Below are 24,467 nucleotides of genomic sequence, written 5' to 3'. Positions count from 1 at the left end.
CAGCGGGAGGGTGGGCCGGGAAAGCTTCGGCGCGCGCGCGGCCCCCGGTAGCGGGCCGATACACGGCGTCTGGACTCCTAGGGTAGTCGCTTCCGGCACGAGCTTCATCATCTTTCTCTGCCCTTCGCCCTCTGTCTACCAGTGACCTTCCTGTCCAGTCCCTGATGTTATCTACTCATCTCCTGCGTGGCCTCCATCTACTGTCACATCATGTGGGTAATCAATAAATGTCTACTTACCTTTTCACACTGAGGTCATACCATCAATATCAGATGAAGGGAGCAGTCTTACTGGACTCCCAGGGTAGAAGCGACCGTAGTCCCTCTAGATATAAGGATGGAACTAGGTGAGGTGAGGTAGCAGTAAGAGTGCAAATGACCCATACCTGTCTGTACCGGTCAGCAAGGAAGGTTAAGTTTTACGTGCCATCAACTTGAGTGTTGGTTTTGTAATGAAAAAAAAAATGGTAGAATGCTGTAGCCATTATTTAGAAACTATTAGACATATCATATTCCACATCATCAATATTTCCAAAGTTTGACACAACCGGGCAGATAAGTATAAAGTTAAAATGACATTCACAATATTTCCAAAGTATGAAATATCCTAGACAAATAATTACAAAGAATTAAAACAGTTGTAAATTATGACAATAACAACCCTTGCGGTGACTCCAAATGGACTCTACAGACTTCCAGACTTATAGGCCAATGCCCCTTATCTATAAGAAAGAACGAAGCATTTCTGTAACATTTCTACTTAAGTACGAAATCCATAGTACAAGATTCATCCCATTCAGCAAAACCTGAGATCTGAACATGTCACAAATCAGACTGTGCTACTGCTCTATGCTTCTTATCCTGCACATTATCGCTGAAAAGTGTAAGAAGTTATGTGTATCTGTGCCCCCTTAAGATAAGGTAGATACATACGTACCACAGGGCACAGAGGATGATGTGCATAATACTCCTTATTAGGTAAGATGGCTTTCAGGTCTCTCCAGGCATCAGCAGTCCTGTCATATACATATACGAGATAGTATAGTGACGGATCTTGTTGGTCATTGTCATAGGTTTCTATAAATATGTGCAGCTGGTTCTCCAGTATGAAAAGACTCGGAGTACGATTAATATGAAGGTTTCCTGGGTCCGGCAAGCCGTGTAGTTTCTGCCAGTGGTCTTTCTCTGTATCGTACACCAGAGTATGAATGCAGGCAATATCTGTGCAGAAAATCTCTGTTCCCATGGCAACGACTGTAACAGTTGAGAAACGAGCTAAGAGATTTGGTGGGGTCCGCTCGCACCAACAGTCCTGGTTTGGGTCGTAGCGATGCATTGCTGAGTTCACGAGGAGATAGAGGTGCGAACCACAAGACAATGCAGCAAATGCACGGTCATCCAACGTTCTGTCAAGTTTTAGTTGTGAACATTCCTGCCACTGGTCCGTGTGCCGGTTGTACTTTCTCATCCGCACCACTGCCCTGTCTTCTCTTAGTTTAGCAGCAACGTAATATAAAATCCCATCAATTTCAACAAGGAATTCGTTCCCGTCAGATGCAGATATTGAGGACATACCGGCGTGATCCCACACATTCTCTTTATGGTTGTACTTTAACATGGACAACTGACTATAATCCTCTTGCTCATTCTCCAGTATGTACATATCATTATCACCGGTGACTGTCATGGCTGTGGCATCAGGAAAGTCTTCACAATTATAGCTGATGTACATCCCTTCCCGTGGGTTCATGAAGAGGATCTCATCGTTCCTGGATAAATCACAATATTTCAGTAAGTTCATATCTTTTTCTTTGGTCACGGTATTTAGGCCCAATTTACACTTGTCCTTTTAACTGTAGTACTACACATGGTAGTCTACTACTGTAGTAGACTACAGCTTTTTTCTGGGTGTGAAAAGAAAACTACTGCAGAAGTCTACTACAACCTCGGGGGTAGTAGTACTACACTTCGGTGGAGGTTCTGCGAGACTTCGAACTGGGTGTAAAGCGAAACTGTAGTACAGTGGTAGTAGACTTCACTTCGAAGCCAACAACCATGTTCGATCTGACGTGATTCGAACCGATCGCGTGTTCCATTTCGGGTCATCTGCGGTCATTCTCTAGTTTTCTCAGTAAAACCGAGCTGTCAGGCCCTTTTCCTTAGTATTTTGCATCAGATAAAACCCCTACCTTTTCACAAATAAGAAACATGCTGAAATTCCCTCCCGCGATTTTTCAAAGGTCACAATAGGTCACTACAGTTTCGTGACAATCAGGAACAGTGGGGTGTCCTGCTAGGCTTCCTGTGTTGAGTGTAAAGTGGACATGAATCTGAAGTCTACTACAGTAGTAGACTACCATGTGTAGTACTACAGTTTTATTGAACAAGTGTAAATTGGCCTTAGTGTTGTCATCTATCAAATCTTCACTTGCGGCCCCTTAGCTTGAAAAAAATTGGTATACGGTGGCAAGTATATTTACATAATATAGTAATCATATTTACAAACCAAGACTGTGGGAATGTGTTTTGTAGGACTAAAAAAATACAAATCAAAATTATGCTATGATAGTTCCTATGGCAAGTCAAACAAAGAAGGGGTATATACACACTCTGCAGTGGATAGCAAAACCATTTCCGTGGTCATTCCAAGCCTCGGCTTCAGGTTGAGCTTCCCCTTCCTGCCCTTCCTGATGACCTTCGAAAACAGAGGATACTCCCTGACCAGGCTGTGTTCCAAGATGGCTGCCGTGTCGTCTAAGGTCAGCAGGTTGAAGCGGATGTGAGGAAGGATGCTGGGTAGGTGGTGCAGTCTGTAAGGTAGAGTGTTGGGTGGCTTTAGTTGTCTTCTTTTCTTGGTTTGAACGAATTAAGTTTCTCATGTTAAATCCACAATACACATCAACAAAACACTAATACCCACCTGTCCTCCCTGCTGTGCTGCACCCATCTTACCACAGCCTCCCACACTGTTTTCTCCTCTTTAACATCCAGCTCATCGTGGCTGATAATCTCAGTCAGCTGATTCACACTCAGGCTGCAGAACTCCTCACTGGAGGCAACCTGTGGAGGTGCAGAGTAGATGTACATGTATGACTCTGTAATTTTGTAAAGATTTGTTTTGATCAATTTCTGGTCAACAGACATATTCATCCTGTTTACAAAAATACATTCTCAGTTGCTCAGTGGTTGGTCATCTTGACCAGATAAGGCCCCAGCTTTTCTCTACTGTACGCGATTCATATCTGTATCGGTATCTGCAAAGCCAGTATAACTACCCTTCGGCATAGCACACCAGCTTCTGTATCTCTATAACCGATATAACCACCCTTCGGCATAATCTCAGGCTGCAGAACTCCTCGCTTGAAAAAAAAATGTGTGATGCAAATATTCTTAAATGTATGACAATAAAGATATCTACATATATTTTTAGATTAAGGATATAGGAGATTCTTTTTACACAACCAGGTAATCTCACCTTCTGACGTTTCGGCGTCTGTCAGACACCTTCTTCAGAGCTTCTGACTGGAGTACTGCTTCTCACCGCTATAAGTAGCCGATGTAGGTGGCGCTTTTGCGGCGAGAACGTAATCCCAAATATGGCTGAGCACAAAAAGGAAGCTACCGACATGGATGCGGTCAAGTACACCAGATCCCAGAAAAGACAGGCACAACAAGAAGAGAAGAAATCTGCAGTCACGGACCATATTGCTAGAAACAACTGTGTCATTGACTGGGAGGGGGCCAAAGTAATAGACAGAGATGACAACAGACGCATTCGTTGGATTAAAGAGGCAGTATGGATCAGGAAGTCATCACCTGTGATGAACCGAGACGAGGGGGGATACAAGCTCAGCCATATTTGGGATTACGTTCTGCCGCAAAAGCGCCACCTACATCGGCTACTTATAGCGGTGAGAAGCAGTACTCCAGTCAGAAGCTCTGAAGAAGGTGTCTGACAGACGCCGAAACGTCAGCAGGTGAGATTACCTGGTTGTGTAAAAAGAATCTCCTATATCCTATATTCTACCAACCTGATGAAATTATTTTCGGAAATCTTTAGATTAAGTTTAACAGTAGCTTACTAAAAGGTTCCACCCTGTTCACAAAAAAGCAACCACTGGAGTTGGAAAATGTTTCAAATGTATGCGAATTAAAATATTATGTGTTATGAATAAGTTTAGTAAAAGACTACAAAAACTGGCATCCTGTTAGCAAAATGTTTTCTTACGTGCTAACACCATGTGTTTCAGACATTGTTCATCCGAACTAACTAAAGGTTCTATATTTCCTTCTGCTGCGCTGACTTCCTAGTATCTAGCCTCTATAGGCTGCCATGCATTTTGATTTTCGATATTCTAATCGTGATATAAATGAAGTCCAACCTCCACAAAGTGCTTAGAGATACACTGTAGACAACGGTTCCGAACAATGTCCACAGATAACAGCTCAGCAAACTTGTACAGGTCCACACAGGTGGAGCGCTCCACGTTCATGGCCATGTAGCTGCTGCAGGTGTCTCTCACATAGTCCAGTTGGAGGAGGTCGGCTGCCTGGTACAGGGGCTTCACTTTGTCTAAGGACACATGGAGGTTTCCCGAGTAGATGTAACTCAGGATCTCGCCAAACATGCCCGGATCTACATCCTGCAAATCAATTACAATGACCAAACTTTAACCACATGTATAATATATCAAGGAATATAACGTTATAGCAGTAAAAATAAATCTATCTATTCAGTTAAGGTCAAATTTTCATGCCACTGTTATTCTATGTTCAAATCTAATTACATATTTGATCTGTTTGTTATAACTAGTGACCTGCAGTGGCCCCTTCTCTCTAAAAGGAGGAGGAACGCCCGCCTCACCTTTTGCTATAAGCTATTCAATAACTACATCAATATTAATACAGATAGTCCACTGAAACCAGCTCAGAGGCGCACCCGGGGGAGCCACACGCTCAAATTTCAACCACATAACGCCCGGACAGACTCTTATAAATATTCCTACTTCCCCCGCACAATCCCCGAGTGGAACGCCCTGCCTGGCGCAGTTGTTACGGCTCCCACCGTTGAGTCATACCGCGACAGGCTGGAGGCCTGCCCGCCTTAGCCTGGGACCTCCTCCCCTACTTTGCCCCTCGCGGCATTATCTGGGGGTATATCAAGTTGAAGTTGAAACTAGAAAATACCATTAGTCAAGAAAATGTCCATAGCAGCCCGCAAGTGACCTTTGACCCCTAAACACTGAAATGATATCAGTAAGTGGGGAGGGGAAAGTCTACGGAAAAGTTTTACAACATTCCCAAGTTTTACAAGAGCTCTATGATACTTAGCATCTTCGAAACTTCCCCGTTTCACTTTATTTCAACCACACGCCACGCCTACAACCCTACCTGTAAAACAACCGTCTTCTGCCGACTTTCCGCCATGTCAGTTGTAAACATGGCCCTGAAGTAGGGGCTGGCCGCGGACAGAACAAGCCGATGGCAGGGAAACCGCCGGCCCTCGACTTCAAGGACGACATCCTGCAGTACCCCAGCTTTCTGTAAGTCACGCAAAGTTCCAAGAAACCCGTGCAGATAGCTCTCGTCTCGGTAGGAACGAGAACGAACTGCGCTAGCGTGGGGTTCTTTGTCAGTGGCAGCCATGTTGATGACGATGCATGGCACGCGGGTCAAAGGTTACACAGATATGCATCAATTACCCACATAGTGTAGCAGTATGTGTAGTAGTAGAGTGCTACAAGAAGATGTAGATAGAGTAACCGACATTGATATGTGAAACGCTGGAAGCAAGGTTTTGTTTTATTTGATTGCTCTATCTGCAAGAATATGCCCAACAGTTTACATGAGAAGCTTTTGTGTGTTTGTGTGTTTATAATGTATATTTAATAGCACAATGTTGGCACGACTTGGTCGTGTGCGATTCTGTGTAACGTTATATTGTGATGAGGTGTTGTACCTGCTGGTGGCCTAGGTAGGAACTAACGTTAACTAACCTTACAACAAGTACCTTTCTTCGTAGATATGTTATTGACTTATCATTTTTACTATACGGGTACATTAAAAAAATCGAGACGCCACATTCGAGGGGTTTGGATGATTGGATTGTCTTGTTTTCAGCATTTTTACACTTCATATATGCATCTCTCACTATTTCATCCCCAGATTTGACTGGAGATCAACGAAATCATGAAGGAACCAAGACAGCTTAATGAAAATTGACCATACATGTTTCATTGGCGCTGTGAGAGTTACATTTCTTATAAACTTTCTTACAGCAGCTGTGGAATAAAACGTTCAAACTTGTCTAGAGTCAGACCACTTGCCATGATAATTTAACAACTGAATAGTGGTCAAGAACAGACACTAGAACAACTGTGTTTACTAGTACCTTTATAGTCTCATAACTCGGTCTAGAAGCGCAGTAGACATTCACTCAAAACACATCTTCTCCATTCGTAAATACCATGACTTTGTACTGTTATCAAATGAGAAAGGACAGTTAAATACATATATGTGACCTGAAAATCCAATATCTGAAATGAACAAAAGACCTCAGAATACCAGACTGAAGTATTGCCATATCCTGGAAAACTAAGAACATAATAACTAACAAAACAAGAAACTTCTAATACTACACTGCACTTACCTTTAGAGCTAAATAGTCTCAAAATACAGCCTCTACTGACCTCTACTAGAGAAGCTGCAGAGCCCCTAATGTATGCTATGGAAGCACGCCAATGTACTCATCGACTGTGTCACAAAAAGGCTAACTCTGCCCAGATTACACATTTCCACATGTTTCCCAGTAGAATTTCAGCAGGGCAGGTTATGTCTACCAACACCCTTCTGCCTGTATCAGCGACCCTGAAAAGATGCATCTAATATAAGATAATTCCAATGTAACGTTCTTCAGTATGAGGCACTCATGCATACCTAAACCGTGCATACCAGGGCGTGCTACGATTGATGGAGGTTACTCGACTTGGTGTCAGTAAAAACACAACTCCACTACTTTGTCCTCATTGTTATTCTATCTTTTTTCACATGTCACTGATCTATCCCAGTTGAGTCAGAAAAAGAAACTTTCCTTAAGTAAGAAGAAAGTCTAGCTAAATCACAGACACATTAAATGTAAACTAACACAAATTAGCAAAACTTTAACCAAATCTTGGAGAGCTGCAGTGGTGACATCATATACCATACGCACCGTCTGTGTTCACTCTAACCTAGTACCTGTGTGTTGACATGGCTGGTGTTCAGTACTCTCCAAGCAGAGGAGTGGGTCCGGCAGGTTTTTGGCGTGTTTTTAGGCGTTTTTGTCGGGCTTTCTACTTTGTCATGGTATCTTTCTATCCTTAACCCACACCTCTGCCGGCAGATGGAAGCTTCAATGCCTAATAAACCTAATCACTTCAACACATTACAAGCGTTTCACAAGTAAGTGCGAAGCGTGCCCGACCAGGCACGGGATTCACTCCCGACGCGCCACAGAACTTCCGGCCCAGTCTAACCAAGGACATAATCCTCGGTCTATCGGTCGTGGCATTAATTTTCATGCCATGTTCTTACGCTTCCCCTACCCTTTTGCTAACTGCAATTGTTATTCGTATGAATATAACAGCTCAACGTGCAGCCAAAGACATCTGGGGTTTACAAAGTCTCCGCGATACTCAACTACGATCCAGACCATTTGGGCCGTCGTACCAGAAGACAAAGTACAGCCCGAAATAGCCATAGATTCTCTCATTTTTACTCCCCACTGCGGAAATGCAATGCTGTAGTGTGAGGATATCGTATAATCTCAAAAAGTCTCTTAACTACTACCCACAAATACATAGTCTCCAACCAGACCCAATAGATTGCAAAGACCGTATCCAACTGGAAGAAGGAGCTTATAGTGCAATGAAAACTCCTTCTGCCTGTTGGATACGGTCTTTGCCAACCCGTAGGTCTGCTTGGAGACTACAAATACATACAAAACAATCAGGACGCCATGTTGGAAAGTCGCTGCGATGTCCGTCAGCAAATGACTTGCCTATCGTGACCGCACTTCATTTACACCATCAAAAAAACATCAAATAACGAATCACACAAATATTTTTACAATCCTCTGGTGTCATTTGGGAATTTTGAAGTCTCTGTTGGTAGAACTCCATCGCCAATTTCGCTGTCACTGTTGTTGAAAAGTTCCCGTCTAAATATGAACACAGCGAGCGGCGGCATCGGTAACCGCATGTAACGTAAACAAGGTACGTGTTCCCGTTCGTAATCCATTTAACGATGCCTGAGATAATGATGATAATAATTACTAGTAATGCAGTTCAAGTTGATACGTAATACACATTTATTTCATATGTCTTGTTCATGCATCATTATATTTTTCTTGTGAGGTATCCAATGGAAATTTACGTTATGATGCTATCAATGATCATACCGGCGTGGGATCGTGGACACCAGCCTGTCGCATGAATAGGGTAGTCAGCGGGGGACCGGCGCGCGTGGCGCGGCCCGGTGAATGCCGCACTACACTTGCCGGATGTGTGATAATCCGGCGCAGTAAAATTGTTACCACTAATGATAATCTAATGGTTCTCGGGGAGGAGTTACTGCCACCTTTTTTCAATGGAAGTAAATAGGTTTGCCCCGCCCCGAGGTCAGTGCCGGCAGAGGTGTGGGTTAAAGATAGAAAGATACCATGACAAAGTAGAAAGCCCGACAAAACACCTAAAAACACGCCAAAAACCTGCCGGACCCACTCCTCTGCTTGGAGAGTAGGTGTTCAGGTATGGTAGGTACATACGAGCTACGGGGATCAGCGGAGCACACGCGAACCAACGCCCATCAGGAACATCACACAACTCTCTCCAAATGCCTTCACACCTGTCATATTCATAAACTTGCCAAACTTGCCCAACCTCGCCAGAAGTTGAGAAAGTGGAGCCTTTTATCAATGCGTGTAGTTTGTTTTCGATCACAAAGAGAGAGTTGGCTTCGCTGCATACGTCTGTGTTCAGCCAACCTGGGTGCTCAAGCCAGCTATCTTTCTCTGTATCGTACACTATTGTTTTGTCGAAGACCCAAGATGTGCAGAAGATATCTGTTCCAATGGCAACGGTGTTGGACACATGTGAACTGCAGTCCGATGGCGTTTTCCTGCATCACTGGTCCTACATTGGGTTGTAACAATGTATTTCTGTATCTGTGAAAGGATAGATTTGCCCATTGCAGGACACTGCCACGCTGTGGAACAATCGCCCGTGAAATTGAGGTACATTACACGTGAACCATTTGTCCGTGCGCGGGTTGTATCTCTTTAACACCACCACTGACAATCTCTCAACGAGGTGAAAAATATGTCCATCGATCTCCATCAAGTAGTCATTATCATTATGGTCTACTCTTGGTACTGAAGACTTTTGTTCCCATTTGTTCCCGACATGGTTGTACTTAAACAGGCCAAACTTCTTATCTAAATCGTGAGCAAGAACATAAATATCGTTATCACTAGTAACTGTTCCTGCAAGTGGAATTATGTTGTATTGACATCTGATGTACTTCCCTTCCCTGGGGTCGATCCACAGCATTTCCCTCGTGCTGTAAAGAGAAAGATACATTCAAAATCACCCACGTTAAGCTAAATTTGGTAAATCCTTCCCACATCTTTCGGTGTGTAGGGGCCGTGCCCAATTTTGTGTATGTAGCCCTTGGGCCACACGGTATACTACGGTGGGGAGCTAATTCACTGGCATTGCTATAAGTTCAACTCCCATACTCTTTCTCATAAGTGCTGACTTCTAAGAGGAGAAAGCAGTCGGTATACGTTTTCGAAACTTCATTATATATTCATGCCTGTAGAATGATTGCAAGTAAACGAGGAAACAACCGTGCAAGGGGTTAATAAAACATGTGAATTCCCATGGAAAATTAAACATCTAGTTTAATAAAACGATTTGCGTGAGGGACAGAGAAAATTTCATTTTAAATTGTTCATCTTTGAAAAGGAGCCATATTTCTCCTTTTTTTTGGTACGGAAGACTAAAATTGCATTTATCTTCAATACCAAAAGGTAAATGCAATTATTACTGATACTTACTCATGAGGGAAAAGTGCATGTGTACTTCTGTCCCCACACCTTTCACTGAAAAGCAGGGCATTTTTCAGTGTGTCATTTTCATGCTTAAGTCTCCTTTACTACGTTTAAGCACATTTCGGATGACAGACCAGGGTGTGTTCCAATGACCACAAAATGTGGAATGAAATTATGCCCGAATTCTTCGAACTTAGATAGACAAACAGAGATGAAGATATATATACTGACTCTACATTGAGCAGCAGTCATTTTTGTGGTCATCCCTAGCCTCAGCTGCAGGTTAGGGTTCCCTTTCTGTACCACATTCCTGATGACCTCAGAATTCCTAGGACTCTCCCTGACCTGGGGATGTTCTAAGATGGCTGCCGTGTCGTCTGAGGTCAGCAGGTTGAAGCGGATATAAGGGAGAATGCTGGGTAGGTGGTACTGTCTGTAGAGCACAGGATAGGGTGGATTAAGCTAAATTCTTAGCATAGCAGTTTTTAATAAAACCACAAAGTACACATACAGAACACATATCTATCATAGTCTTTGGCTAGTTGTAGTAAACCTAGGCTGGACCAACAAAGCAATGATACCCACCTGTCCTCCCTGCTGTGCTGCACCCATCTCACCACAGCCTCCCACACTGTTGTCTCCTCTTTAACATCCAGCTCATCGTGGCTGATGATCTCAGTCAGCTGATTTACACTCAGGCTGCAGAACTCCTCGCTGAAGGCAACCTGTGGAGGTGTATACTATATTCAATGATTGTATTGTAAACTTTTCGTTTACAAAAATCACCCAATTTACAAAAAGTTGCTAGCACCAAGGAGGTTAATAAAACTTAAGTCTGCGGCCTTAGTCTGTGACCTAGTAAATACACCCCCCCCACTTTGCCCCTGGGTCATCTGGGGGTAACAAAGAAGAAGAAGAAAAAGTATCTTATTCATCTGGAGCTCTTGGCGCACAACCGTATTCATGAGGCTCTAGTTTTTTTGCGTTTCGGCGCATGCGCGCCGGAACGCATTGTCCTGGCTTTTACCTTCAAGGAAGGAAGCTTGGTTCAAGCTTGGTTCAAGCTTGGTTCAACACTGTGTCGCACACAATAAGACCTTATATGGCAATACGTTCTCAAATCCTTGTATAGCCGTTGCCTTATATGGCAAGAGAGCACGAAAAGGCAGGCAGGCTAGATTTGCATGTGACACAGGAGGGCGACCGCATGTAACTGCTACAACTGTTTGGAAATATCATTGCATTGTGGTTTCGGACTTTGATATCCTGAAAAATGACCATGTTACATCTATTCCACAAGATTGCAGAAGAAAAAAAGTGATTTCGTCAAGAAAACGACCAAAAATCGGCATAAATGATACCATATAGTGAGGTTATAGCATTACGTCCAGAGTGAGTAGTTACGTACCGCAGCTTGGCCGATCTGGCAACGCGAAGCACTTCGGACCCAGAAGATCCGGGTTCGTGTCCGTGCATGGATTTTTTTTTCTTTTTAGATATTGAATATCAAAAATATATATTGATATTATATTAATCTATCAATATCATATTTATGAATATCATTTTTTTTCATTAATAAATAAAGAAATATTTTATATTTGTTCTTTTCAAATATTCATTTAATATGTAACAGGCGTCATATTAGCGTAGGACGGCCCGAGGTCACGGGTTGGGGAGCACGTGACACGGGCGCGTCCTAACGTCAGCCTGACCACGCCCCACCGCGCTCGCGAAGCCCCGCCTCCAGAAAATGTGATAAAAGTAGCTGAACACCGCCTTGAAATCAGTAATCATGTAGTCAGACATAGAGTAAGGACTGGAGAGAACATCAGTGTCCCGTCTTAAACACCGGCTTAGGTTAGTATCACCACGATCAACTCAACTTCTCTACAGGTATCCGTATCTTATGTTATTACGTTCATATTACATTGTATTCCTTGTATGTTATCGACAGCAGTACTTTGAATAAAGTATCACATCAAACTGTAAACTGAACCCGAGTCTTGGCAATATTTGGTGAGAGCCTTGTGTGGTGAGAGCACATCGTATAGTCTAAGTGTGGTGAGAGCACATCGTAACGTAAGAGTAGTAGACCAAACCCTACCCAAAAGACCATCTTGTTACATGGTTCCCAAACACCGAGGTCATTACGAACTGGGTCAATTCAGAAGCGTATAATGCAAATGAGCGGTCTGGACGTAGACAGGCGGAGTTTATTGACTCTCGGCTAGGTGTCAATTACTATGCTAATCCCCACAGCACACACTGCCAGCCCTGAGCTAGACCTCCCATTATGTTCAACAAATCTCCCTATAACATGTATAAGTCGAATTCAGACTATTTAAGTCTTTCCCCAACTGAGCTAGACCTACCGTTATGTTTCAAACACACGTCCGCTAATTGTGGTATTCAGTCTCCCTATAAGTTGAGTTTCCTCAACAGGGCTCACTAAATCCATTCTTGAGCTAGACCTACCGTTATGTTTGAAACACACGTCCGCTAATTGTGGTATTCAGTCTCCCTATAAGTTGAGTTTCCTCAACAGGGCTCACTAAATCCATTCTTGAGCTAGACCTACCGTTACGTTTGAAACACACGTCCGCTAATTGTGGTATTCAGTCTCCCTATAAGTTGAGTTTCCTCAACAAGGCTCACCAAATCCATTCTTGAGCTAGACCTACCGTTATGTTTCAAACACGCGTCCGCTAATTGTGGTATTCAGTCTCCCTATAAGTTGAGTTTCCTCAACAGGGCTCACTAAATCCATTCTTGAGCTAGACCTACCGTTATGTTTGAAACACACGTCCGCCAATTGTGGTATTCAGTCTCCCTATAAGTTGAGTTTCCTCAACAGGGCTCACTAAATCCGTTCTTGAGCTAAACCTATAGCTACCGTTACGTTTGAAACACACGTCCGCTAATTGTAGTATTCAGTCTCCCTATAAGTTGAGTTTCCTCAACAGGGCTCACTAAATCCATTCTTGAGCTAAACCTACCGTTATGTTTCAAACACACGTCCGCTAATTGTGGTATTCAGTCTCCCTATAAGTTGAGTTTCCTCAACAGGGCTCACTAAATCCATTCTTGAGCTAAACCTACCGTTATGTTTCAAACACACGTCTGCTAATTGTGGTATTCAGTCTCCCTATAAGTTGAGTTTCCTCAACAGGGCTCACTACATCCATTCCTGAGCTGGACCTACCGTTATGTTTGAAACACACGACCGCTAATTGTGGTGTTCAGTCTCCCTATAAGATGAGTTCAGACTATGAAAGTCTTTCCCCAACAGGGCTCACTGAGGCCGACCCTGAGCCAGTTGATTCCTGCCATGGGGCTAGGACGATCCGCGTGTGTGGCCAACACCGCTTCCCACGCTAAAGTGACCACTCTGAGACAGATGGCCCGTGATGTCTACGTCACAGGAAAGGACGTCACAGGAAAGGAGAGAGCTGATTGGCTTCACTATTGAAGCGAAATTCCTTCACCGAACTGTGAAGGAAGACCATTGTTTAGCTCTGTAATGAACGCATGTGAATACAGGAGACCGCTTTACTAATCTTCAAGGACCCACTGTTCCCAAATCAGCCAGCTAGAGAAGCTCCAGTCAACCAGAGAACCTCCGGGATTGTAGCACACTTCGTAATGATTAATTCAAGGATACAAAGCATTGGTATTTGGTGTCTTTGGTCTAGAGTCAAGCTACCACACGGTTATTTGCTAGCGCCAAGGTATCAATAGCACTCCGCACAGCGGGGGAGCCGCAGAAACTGCGGTTTTCCATAATACGCTTCTGAATTGGCTCAGTTCGTAATGTACAGTATTGCTCTGTGATATTCAGTGTACTGCTGCCGATTCCGCTTGTTGATTTGTTACTGTTAACTTGTGTTTTCGAGTTTTCCGACATTGCTTTTCGACTTGTACATGTGATTCTTGTCCCCCGTGTGTGTGTGTTGTTGCACCAATCCCTCGCGCGGAGCAAATTCCGACAGTTTCTACCATGTCTACCGATCCGTTCCGTTTAAAATTCTCCGCTACATGCCCCGGTTGATTTCATCCGACAAAAGCATAAACTTGAGCTTCGTCACGTTTCGCTGTGCCAATTTGTATCAATTTGTATCGTGTATCTTTTGTTTGTCCCGGTAAACCCGCCATCCGTGTTGAGCCTGTACGCTGCAAACTTATTGCCGCAAACAACTCAGTAAGGTAATTTGTGGGTTTTACCGATTTTGTGTTGTTTGATTTTTTTCTGCTCGCTAGCGTGGCGTTTAGGTAGCGGTTTTTAATAATTTCCTACCCCCAGCCAAATTCACTAATTAGCACTTACTTTTTGGCTCGCTCTGCGGCTCCATTGAATTTCATGAATGTAAATTTTTCTCCTAGTTCGCAACATTCTGTCTCGCCGGCACCCCTTTTGTCCGTTCTTGGCGCCTACATGCCAGCTCCTCTGTTGATTGCCACCGCCAAATTTCCATTTATTCACACTTTCCTGGCAACCCATAGGTGCCATTTTCCGTGAACCCGAAAGCCCCGCTTTCTTTGTTGTTGCCGATACCTCCGGGGAGGTCATTGTCACATTTAAATTTCGCCGCACTGTGTTCGAGCCGACTTTTGCTGTGTTCTGTTTCGCACATACCCTTTGATGGTTCCGCATTGTCACGCATCACAATCTCCCGAACCTTCCATGACCAACTTTTCCGTCGTTTTACTCAAGCTATAACTATGCACATGTTCGTTCTTGGTACTTTTGTTTGCATTTGTTTGACTTGTCTGGATGATTGTGTTGATGGCTAAATCAAAACGTTCTTGCTGTGTTATTGATTGCTCTGTGGGTTATTTGATTTGTGGCAGAATTGTCTCATGTCTCAATAGGTCGAGTTGTTTTGCGATTTCTTTCTTTTCTGGTCTTATTGGATGAAATGCGGTTTTAAACATTCTTGACAAGGTAACGTCTAGAAAATTATGTTTGTTTTTCTGTTTGTTTCTGACGCAGCGTCCTGCTCACTCAAACCTTGATGTTGTTGTTAAATTCGGAGGTTTCCGTAATGTCTAGCGTATAATTTCCCCGGTTATAAATTGTTCTGTAACTGTCGTGTTGAACTGTGATTCCGCGAGCCCGCAGTCCTGTGGTGTTGGGGTAACTCTTTGACTCCTGCGGTCCTGGTTCTTTCATCTTTGGTTGTATATGCAGTTTAGAATTAATTGTGGCAATTGTCTCGGTCAGCTTTTGCCCAGTGTAGGCATAATCATAATCTCCTCACGTGTTCTTGTTTTTGTTGTTGTTTTGTGTGCGTGTGGCCATTTTCTCCGGTGCTAGTTGTGTTTCTTGGCTGTTCTATGATATTAGTGTTGGTAACAGTCGCAATGTTGTAACTTGCTCATGTGAATCTGTTCTAGGGCTTGTGTGGCGTCTCAAAGTGTAACTGCTGTCAAACGGTCCACCCACGTCTTCTCCTCTCTTGTATAAGTTAAGCTCCGCGGCATGGGACATTTTGGTTTCGGTTCGGAACAATTTGGTTTTGGTTTGGGGTGCCAGGCCTACGCGGATCAGGGCATGACAAGAAATGCACCTGTGGCCGGGGCACCCACTTGGTTTGTCCCAAATTGCCGCTTTCCAGGAGCAGAGGAGAGACTATATAGTGATTGGGTGGAAGCGTTTTGTCGAGTAGCGACAGCCTTGCAGCGCACACTCCTAGAGCGATTTGTACTATTGTGCCAACGTTTTGTCCACAGCAAGAAACCCTCTACTCGGAGAAGGCCGACCCCGAGAACAAGTCCGTGTTTTGTATGTCACCGACTAGGCCATTGGAAGTTGCAGTGTCCTCTTAGAAATAGTCAAGGTAACAATAGAAATTCCCTCCACAGGCAGAAGAGCCACGCCCAGTTGGCTGCCAACGATGCTGATGACGCGGACTCCAGACCGGTAACCCCCCAAGGAAACAATTCCGCGGGGCCCCCTTCCTCTTTCGTTCCAGGCCAACCCTCGACCCAAACTTTGCCCGAGCAGCACCAGGTATCTGTGGGGCGGCGGCGCCATCCACACTCACCGCCGTCTGCTCCTGGCCACGACCTGCCACCTATCTCGGCGCAGACGGAAACCATCCAGCCGCCTGATCCAGACCCGGCACCTGTTCTAGACCCAACACCTGTTCCTGACTCGGCACCTGTTCCTGACCCAGCACCTGTTCCTGACCCGATACTTGCTCCACCGTCTTCTTGCACACCTGCGCCGACGACGTCAACCGTCCCGAAGTCACCGTTGCCTCAGCGACCCAGCCGACGTCGTCGACCACCACAACATATGAACAATTACATCTCTTTTATTGACAATGATTCTAGTAGTGACAGTGATACAGACCATGTCCACCCCAATGTATGCCGTGTCACAAATAACCTGGGTGTGGGGTTGACTAGTCAGTGCCATCCCTCGGATAGGTCGTGTCCCAGGGGGGAACAGTGCAATGTAGGTCCGCCTGCCCCTCCCTTGCAACCCTTAACTGACGACTCCCCGCCAAACAGTTGGAGTCCGATAACCCACCTTATGACAACCTTAGTTCGGGCCTTTGCTGGCCTAAAGAAACCTACCAAGATTGCAAAAGTCTAAAGGAGAGGAAACGTTTTCGTCCGTTCTTGAGGTCCCACGTACACGTGGTAGGTCGGTTAGGGCGCCCCCACCTCTAGTGTACTACGTCAAACTTAATGGAAACGGGAAGTGCTTTGCCGGTGAGTTCCTCGCGGATGAGTTGCGGGAGACCAGCACTCTCTCCGCCAGGGCCTAATGTTGCGTTAGTAAGCCCCACAGCAAGGTGTTATCGCTCCACAAGCACGGTTGAATTTCCCTACCTTGGCGTGTACCGCAGCTCCGCTGCCAGTCTGTTCTCGGGGTTGCCCTTCCTCCTATCACGCTCGTTCGGTGGGGCTTCCGTACCTTTGTACGCACGGTTTGTTTAACATCCTCCTCTTCGACTTGGTTATAGTTAATATGTCTTCGATGTTGTTATTGTTTATCATGTATTCGGTTTGATTATTGTTTTGTCTGTTCTGGCAGTTTGAGCCTTCCAGTTGTCATTCGGTGGTCTCCTAAAAAGTGATTCCACGAAGGCCGGACTCGTAGTTTTGTTAGGGTCAAATAACAGGGAGTTTAAGGTAGTGGGACCGCTTCGTTCTCTTCTCCGTTGGGGCCCGTTTTCCCTTCCGAACGTGTTGGCACTTCCTAGTCCCCTCCTCGTCCTGCAATCTAGGACCCGCTGCAAAACATAGCGGACTCCCGAGCAAAAACGCTCTATACCGGTTCGACCGGGTTTGACATGGTTTGTTCTGTTGTTAGAATCTTTGAATGATGTTGTACTTGGAACCTGCAGTGTTCACTTGAAATTATGTAATGTTATACTTGGAACCTGCAGTGTTCACTTGAAATTATGTAATGTTATGCTTGGAACCTGCAGTGTTCACTTGGAATTTGGTCGACTTTGATTGTGCTGTGTTTTGATTGATGATTATTATGAACTTGATTGTGCTGTGTTTTGATTGATGATTATTATGAACTTGATTATGCTGTGTTTTGATTGATTGTTATTATGAAATTGATTATGCTGTGTATTGTTTATTGATTATTGTGGTCAATCATGTGTATCAGTGATTTGGGTCTTTATCTCGCTTATGTCATGTTGTATGCAAGTTAGTTAATGATGTATGCCATGGTCAGGATACTTTGTTTTATGATATGCTATGTTTTGTTATGCTGATTTGATGCCGATGTTATCCGACTTCCTGTAGGATGTATCATCCAGTCACCATCGTTCTGTAGTTAAGTTCGCTAGTTAAGTTTTTAATATCTTTTATTAGATAGTGAGTTAGTTAGCTTAGTTTTCTAAGGTTAAGTAAATGATGCGGGAGCATCATTAAGCGTACGGGGGGATGGTGTAACAGGCGTCATATTAGCGTAGGACGGCCCGAGGTCACGGGTTGGGGAGCACGTGACACGGGCGCGTCCTAACGTCAGCCTGACCACGCCCCGCCGCGCTCGCGAAGCCCCGCCTCCAGAAAATGTGATAAAAGTAGCTGAACACCGCCTTGAAATCAGTAATCATGTAGTCAGACATAGAGTAAGGACTGGAGAGAACATCAGTGTCCCGTCTTAAACACCGGCTTAGGTTAGTATCACCACGATCAACTCAACTTCTCTACAGGTATCCGTATCTTATGTTATTACGTTCATATTACATTGTATTCCTTGTATGTTATCGACAGCAGTACTTTGAATAAAGTATCACATCAAACTGTAAACTGAACCCGAGTCTTGGCAATATTTGGTGAGAGCCTCGTGTGGTGAGAGCACATCGTATAGTCTAAGTGTGGTGAGAGCACATCGTAACGTAAGAGTAGTAGACCAAACCCTACCCAAAAGACCATCTTGTTACAAATATATACAAGGCCTTTGTCTTATGAACAGGACTTCATAGATTCCAAACCCGGCATTCGAATTTTTCTGTTCATTGTAATGGAAAATACCGTGCAGCGGCTCCTATGCGCGGTAAGATGATTCTTGCAAAACACTCGCCACTAAACTTCTATCCCCGATGTAAACAGAGGCTCTTGATGTTGTTTGCAAAACAGCGATTCTTTGTTACAGTAGCAAATGCTCCAATGTTCAGTATCGACTTCATTCAGACAACACGGACGTGGAAAGTGGCGCCCCTCGGCACAAAACTATGGGAATTTTCATGAATTTTAGCAAAATTACCCAGGAAAATAAGGAAGAAATGTTGTAAATGCGGAAACCAGAATAATACGGATGAGGTAGCTGTTGATTTGTTTGACATTTGGTAGTCATTTTAGATAGAACCTTAGCTGTTATGAACTTCTATTTCACTTAATTACCATAGTGCTGATGATTCAATGGTGCTTTTTCAAATTTTATGTTTTATTGCGTGCCATGTACATAATTACATTGATAGCTTTTATAATGAGCCTATTATACATTTTACAAATAAGTACAAGTTGTAGGCCAAGACCAGCTTTTTCAAAAGCACTTAAGTTAAGTGACGTAACTTCAAAATTGCTTTCCCCAATCTGCCTTTCTCTATTAAAACAGTACTCATTTCCCAAAATGACAATTTTTCTTATAGACTGAACAGCCCTTGAGTGACTTCCTCTGGCAGATTTTACTTCAAGTAAAGGGAAAAGACAATTCACACTCATAAACGTAGCCGAAACGCCAGCTTTTTTTAAAAGCTCTTGTTTCACTGCACTGAATCCATATCATCCTGTGCATCTCATGAGGCTATCACTACGAAATTCAAGCTTAAAGAGCATTACATATTCATTTATTGATGATCACCATTGAAGAAGGCCAACCTCAGCAAAGTTATGGTAGATCCATTGCAGACAACGTTTCAGGACAAAGGCCATAGAGAAGACATCAGCAAATTTGTACAGGTCAACACAGTTAGAGCTTTCCACTTTCACGTTTTCCACCATGTAGCTGCTGCAGGTGTCTCTTACATAGTCCAGTTGGAGGAGGTCGGCTGCCTGGTACAGGGTCTGCACTTTGTCCAGAGACACATGGAGCGTTCCCGAGTAGATGTAACTCAGAATCTCCCGAAACATGCCTGCATCCAAACCCTGGAGAATAACACAATATAACAATGTTCAAATTTTTACCACATATGAAAGGTATCAATGATTATTAAGAGGGAAAAATATATCAATAACCCATCTAATTATGGTCAAATTTACATGCCATTCTACTACTACTTATACTAGTATCATTCTTTCTACTGTTACTGGTGCACCCTATAATACATTTAATGTTTTTCTTATAACAGAAAAATTCTTGTTCAAGTAAAGAATATGCTTATTGTGACCGGCAAATTTGACCTTTGATCCGTAATCAATGATAAGTAAGTGGGGAGGGGGGCATGCAAGTGACAAACATTACAGGGAAGTTTTAAAACATTACTGGGTTGTACATCGCAGAATCGGCACAAGTGCTGTTTCTCTTCGTTCTAACCAAGCGTAACACCCCATCCTACCTGCAAAACAACCGTCTTCTGCTGACTTTCCGCCATGTCACTTGTAAACATGACCCTAAAGTAGGGGCTGGCCGCGGACAGAACAAGCCGATGGCAGGGAAACCGCCGGCCCTCGACTTCAAGGACGACATCCTGCAGTACCCCAACCTTCTGTAAGTCGCCCACAGTTTCAAGAAACCCGTGCAGATAGCTCTCGTCTTGATAGGAACGAGGACGAACTACGCTGGCGTGGGGTTCTTTGTCGGCGGCAGCCATGTTGATGACGTTACATGACACTAAGGGTAAAAGGTCAGATAGACCCTCACTGAGCATCCACATAATGTCGCCGTAAGAGTGCACACATCATCTTTCGAGACGGAAGGAATGCCTACCGTAGGATAGAAATATCGATACGTGTACCGCTGCCAGAAAGGTTATTATACTTGTTAATTTGAGTGTAGGTTTTGTTTTTGAAATACGCCCCGCTAGTTACAATAAGGTATTTACTTGACAAGATTCTATTGGCGAGAATTTCCGTACTCAACGTTGGCACGTGTTGGCCAAATGTGACTCTATGTAACGTTATTTGCTAATCAGATGTTGGCCTTCTGATGACTTACGTTGGAACTAATGTGACACCAGTGTGGCTGTTTGTGGTTATGTTTGAATTGATGATAATAAACAACCAATGTCACACCAGTGTGACTCTGACTAATATCTTAGCCAATGTCTAGGCCTAATGCCCTATTGCAAGTAGCTTTGTAAGAAACTGCAGCTGAATCGATACATGTTTTGTGATAAACGTTTCCATTCATTCTTCCTGTTAAAAAAGCCTCTGAGCTTTTAATAGAAGATATAATAACACAAAATATATATGAACTTCTTAAAGGTACAATTGGCCTTCAAATAGAATAGCACTTGACAAGACGACTTTGCCAATAAATATTTATTGTTCAAAACTTATCTTAAAAAAAACATAGTACTGTATGATACAAACTGGTTTGAATTTAATATGTGTAACTTTTCAATTTCTTGCTTCGTGAGCAAAAGTAAAAAAAACAAAACAATAAAAAACAACAAGTGATAGAAATATGCTAATTTTCAACACAACTCTCAGAAAAAATATTATCAAATATACAAGTTAATGTACAATAATGGTAAAAGTCACTTAACGGGTATATTGTGGTACCCTGGGTGTCATTCTAGCTACTTAACCGGGCTATACCACCCTCACTGACTTGTTGACTGGGGTGGTGGCGCGGCACTAAGGCTGATAGATAGACTGGTGATTACTGGTTAGACTTTTAAGACATAGAACATAAGTTCAGTTCCTGATAAAAAAGCCCCATATCTATTAAAAAAGATTGAACTATTCCTGCAAAATTTCTTCTATAGTATGAAATTCATGAAGGCATTCAGCAAAAGACGAGATCTAAACAAATGTCATAGATCAGTCCTGACCTGTACCATCTCTGTCCTTATCCTGCACTTTAATGCTGACAAGCCTAAAAATGGAAGTGTTTTTATGCCCCCTTAAGATATGGTAAGTATTTACGTACCACAGGGCTCTGCGAACCATATGCTCTGTAAAACTCATCAGACAGGGTGGCCTTCAAGTCTTTCCAGGCATCAGCAGACCTGTCATACACATACGCGAGATATCTGTATCGATTCTGAAAGTCACCAGTACAGGTTAGCCACATGTACAGCTGGTTCTCCAGTACGAAAAGACTGGGCAATTCTTCAATAAGGTTTCCTGGGTTTGGCCAACCTTGTAGTTCCTGCCGGCAGTCTGACTCTGTGCCATACACCATAGTCTGACTGAATTCCTCATCTGTGCAGAAAATCTCTGCTCCCATGGCAACGGTCGTGCAGACATCCTGAATGTTCATCGGTGGTGTCAGTCTGCACCAACGATCCTGGCTCGGGTCGTAGCGATGCATTTCTTCACTATTGATAATATATACGTATGAACCGCACGCCAATGTTGCACTGTATGATGATATTCTTTTCTCAAATTGCAGCTGTGAACACTCCTGCCATTGGTACGTGTGCCTGTTGTACTTTCTCATGTGCAGTAATGGACCGCATTCGTCAGCAATACAGACTCTGATCAACTAGCCACACAAACGCGACAAAAACGTTGTATTTAATATTAATACATAGATTCAAGAAATAAAACACGTTATATTATGTATTTACCACTCACTTCTGTATTTAAAATGCTTCCTGTTCCAGTCTACTCCTTATACTTCGTTATCTACTGGTATTTCATTTCAAAATGTTACATATGTTGTTTTAGTTCGTTCCATTTCGTTCCATTTCGTTCCATTTCGTTCCATTTCGTTCCATTTCGTTCCATTTCGTTCCATTTCGTTCCATTTCGTTCCATTTCGTTCCATTTCGTTCCATTTCGTTCCATTTCGTTCCATTTCGTTCCATTTCGCACTTTCGTGGGACCGGCGGAACACCCCCTGCAAAAGACCGGGATTTTGCAGACTTTCACTTTTCGTCGCGTACTATTCAGAAGTCACTGAATTCAAACACCTGACCTATACGAAAATTAGAAGACCCGATTTAACGTTAATGCCTGAAATTGTAAAAGAAAATGCGTAATAGCAAAGAATGCTATGCGGCAACGAACATGAGGCACGAGATGGGACCTTTATTCTTACAAGAAAATTTACATGTATATTTTAGCTATGGTTGAAATTGTGACGGCTTTTACAATAAGACAAAAATACATAAATTATATATTCAGCGAAAATTCCAGCCCGCCAGTCATGAAGGTTGCCGTAACATGTATAGAATGCACACACACACGTAAATCCCTATGTTCTGGCAAATTAACTAGCGACGCACGCCACCTGGGTAAGCATTTCCCCGGATGAATGTCGGTTTTCTTCGGTGGCCAATGACATAACTTCGTTCAGGGATCTAGGTTTTACATTTCTGTTAATCATTAGCTATTCTTCTCGCTGATTGGTTGTTGATAATTGGATCATTCCTGTTCATGGCGACATGTTCGCTTTTAGACGCGTCACATAATCTATGTTATAACATTGTAAAATTGAACACAGAAAATAAAACTAATCCGATAATTCAACTGCTTGATCTTTTAAATGTTACAGTTGGTAAACTGAATCTTTGACCAAATCAGCTGCAATTCTAGTGTTGCAGGTCATTGCTAGTAAAAAGCGCCGCTTCCCGTTAATGTTTTTTATTCCTACACTACGTAGGGGCCATTGACCTTTGGTTTGCGTTGTTCCCGCAATGCGTTGTTCCATATCTTTTCGGCGTTGTACGTATGACAGTGTTTTTAAGTTGCTTTTTTTAATAATCATTTTCTACCAAATCGGGCATCTGATCTGCCATAAAACGTAGACCACCGCCCCTCCCCCAAATTATGCAACACCGAAAAACTACAAACAAACAAAAATTCTACCGTCAAAATATTATTTCATTTGTATCCACGTGCACAGCGATTACAAGCCGTCTTGTGTGATTCTTATGAGATTCCATCTGCCAGGAGCAAGGAAGTTGGAGCAAAGAGGTTTATCTATAAAATATATAAAACCTCCTTGGTTGGAGCAAGGAGGTTAAAATAGGGTAGTTAGTATTTTCGGTAGTACTAAGTACTTTTTATATTCAGATGTTGAAAGTTTCCGAAACTGGTAGCCGCGGCAACTGTTGGAGGACTTCTTCTACTTGCAGCCTTATGCATTAGCCCTATCATAGGGCTACGAAACTGTGCGACTGAAGGCGTAACCCAAGCTACCGTGAAACTGTAACACAGCTCAGGCTTTACAAAAGTTTCACAAATTTCTTCTAAACGCACCGCAAATCTCTAATTCCTATTTCGTGACAAGCTACCCGGTAACCGTGAAACTGTGACACAAATTCCCCCGCGATCATCCTTGGTAAACTGTGTGATATTGAACAAAAACAATCACGGCAATATTTCCTACTAAAAAAAATTACATCGCTGTATTTCACCAAGGAGGTTGATTTCACCGACGAGAAGCAAAACTTATTACTGAATTTTAAGCTAGGAGTCGTTGCGCGCTGCACGTGCTCGCTGCCGAACGCGTATATACAACGAGCTTCCTCATTGGCTCAGAGCTGACCAACCACACAATCGCTTATACAGTACCACATGCAGCGCACGTGTTTGCCGCTTTCAAACGCCTCCGGCGCCGCGGGAGACACAAAATAACCAAACATTCCATTGAAAAATCGCAAAATAAGTCATTTTGAATTAGCGTGTGCCCAAAAAGATACTGAGGTCCTTTTGGTAAATATCCAATGCACAACTAGACCAAATTTCAGGTCCTTAGGTTTCAACACCATGGCACTGGAGGCCATAAT

At 43.3% G+C, this 24,467-nt stretch overlaps 1 protein-coding gene across 2 annotated transcripts; it reads right to left on the bottom strand.

The window, feature by feature from the left end:
* Window positions 1-599: 599 nt before the first annotated feature.
* Window positions 600-19,703, bottom strand: LOC136438097 (kelch repeat and BTB domain-containing protein 2-like). 2 transcript variants are annotated; one of them, XM_066432775.1, is made up of 5 exons: window positions 5,391-5,671; window positions 4,382-4,642; window positions 2,920-3,059; window positions 2,609-2,809; window positions 600-1,768 (listed from the first exon to the last, which is right to left on the bottom strand). In XM_066432775.1, the coding sequence occupies exons 1-5, from the start codon at window positions 5,643-5,645 to the stop codon at window positions 868-870; spliced, it is 1,758 nt and encodes a 585-aa protein (XP_066288872.1). In that variant the 5' UTR covers window positions 5,646-5,671; the 3' UTR covers window positions 600-867. The 2 variants fall into 2 exon arrangements, with proteins under 2 accessions (XP_066288872.1, XP_066288873.1); XM_066432776.1 differs by lacking the exons at window positions 2,920-3,059; window positions 4,382-4,642; window positions 5,391-5,671 and adding exons at window positions 10,675-10,814; window positions 19,444-19,703.
* Window positions 19,704-24,467: the final 4,764 nt, after the last annotated feature.

This window comes from Branchiostoma lanceolatum, chromosome 7 (genome assembly GCF_035083965.1).
Source record: "Branchiostoma lanceolatum isolate klBraLanc5 chromosome 7, klBraLanc5.hap2, whole genome shotgun sequence".
In the NCBI taxonomy this organism is placed as follows: domain Eukaryota; kingdom Metazoa; phylum Chordata; class Leptocardii; order Amphioxiformes; family Branchiostomatidae; genus Branchiostoma; species Branchiostoma lanceolatum.
The sequence above is the reverse complement of the archived record's forward strand: the minus strand, read 5'-3'. Positions and strand labels throughout refer to the sequence as shown.

Excerpts from the sequence above, each read along its gene's own strand:
- LOC136438097 (XM_066432775.1), bottom strand. The coding sequence starts at position 5,645 with ATGGCTGCCACTGACAAAGAACCCCACGCTAGCGCAGTTCGTTCTCGT. Across the intron at positions 4,643-5,390 it reads AGAAGACGGTTGTTTTACAG|GATGTAGATCCGGGCATGTT; the intron begins GTAGGGTTGTAG and ends ATTGATTTGCAG. Across the intron at positions 1,769-2,608 it reads GTTTTGCTATCCACTGCAGA|GAACGATGAGATCCTCTTCA; the intron begins GTGTGTATATAC and ends TGATTTATCCAG.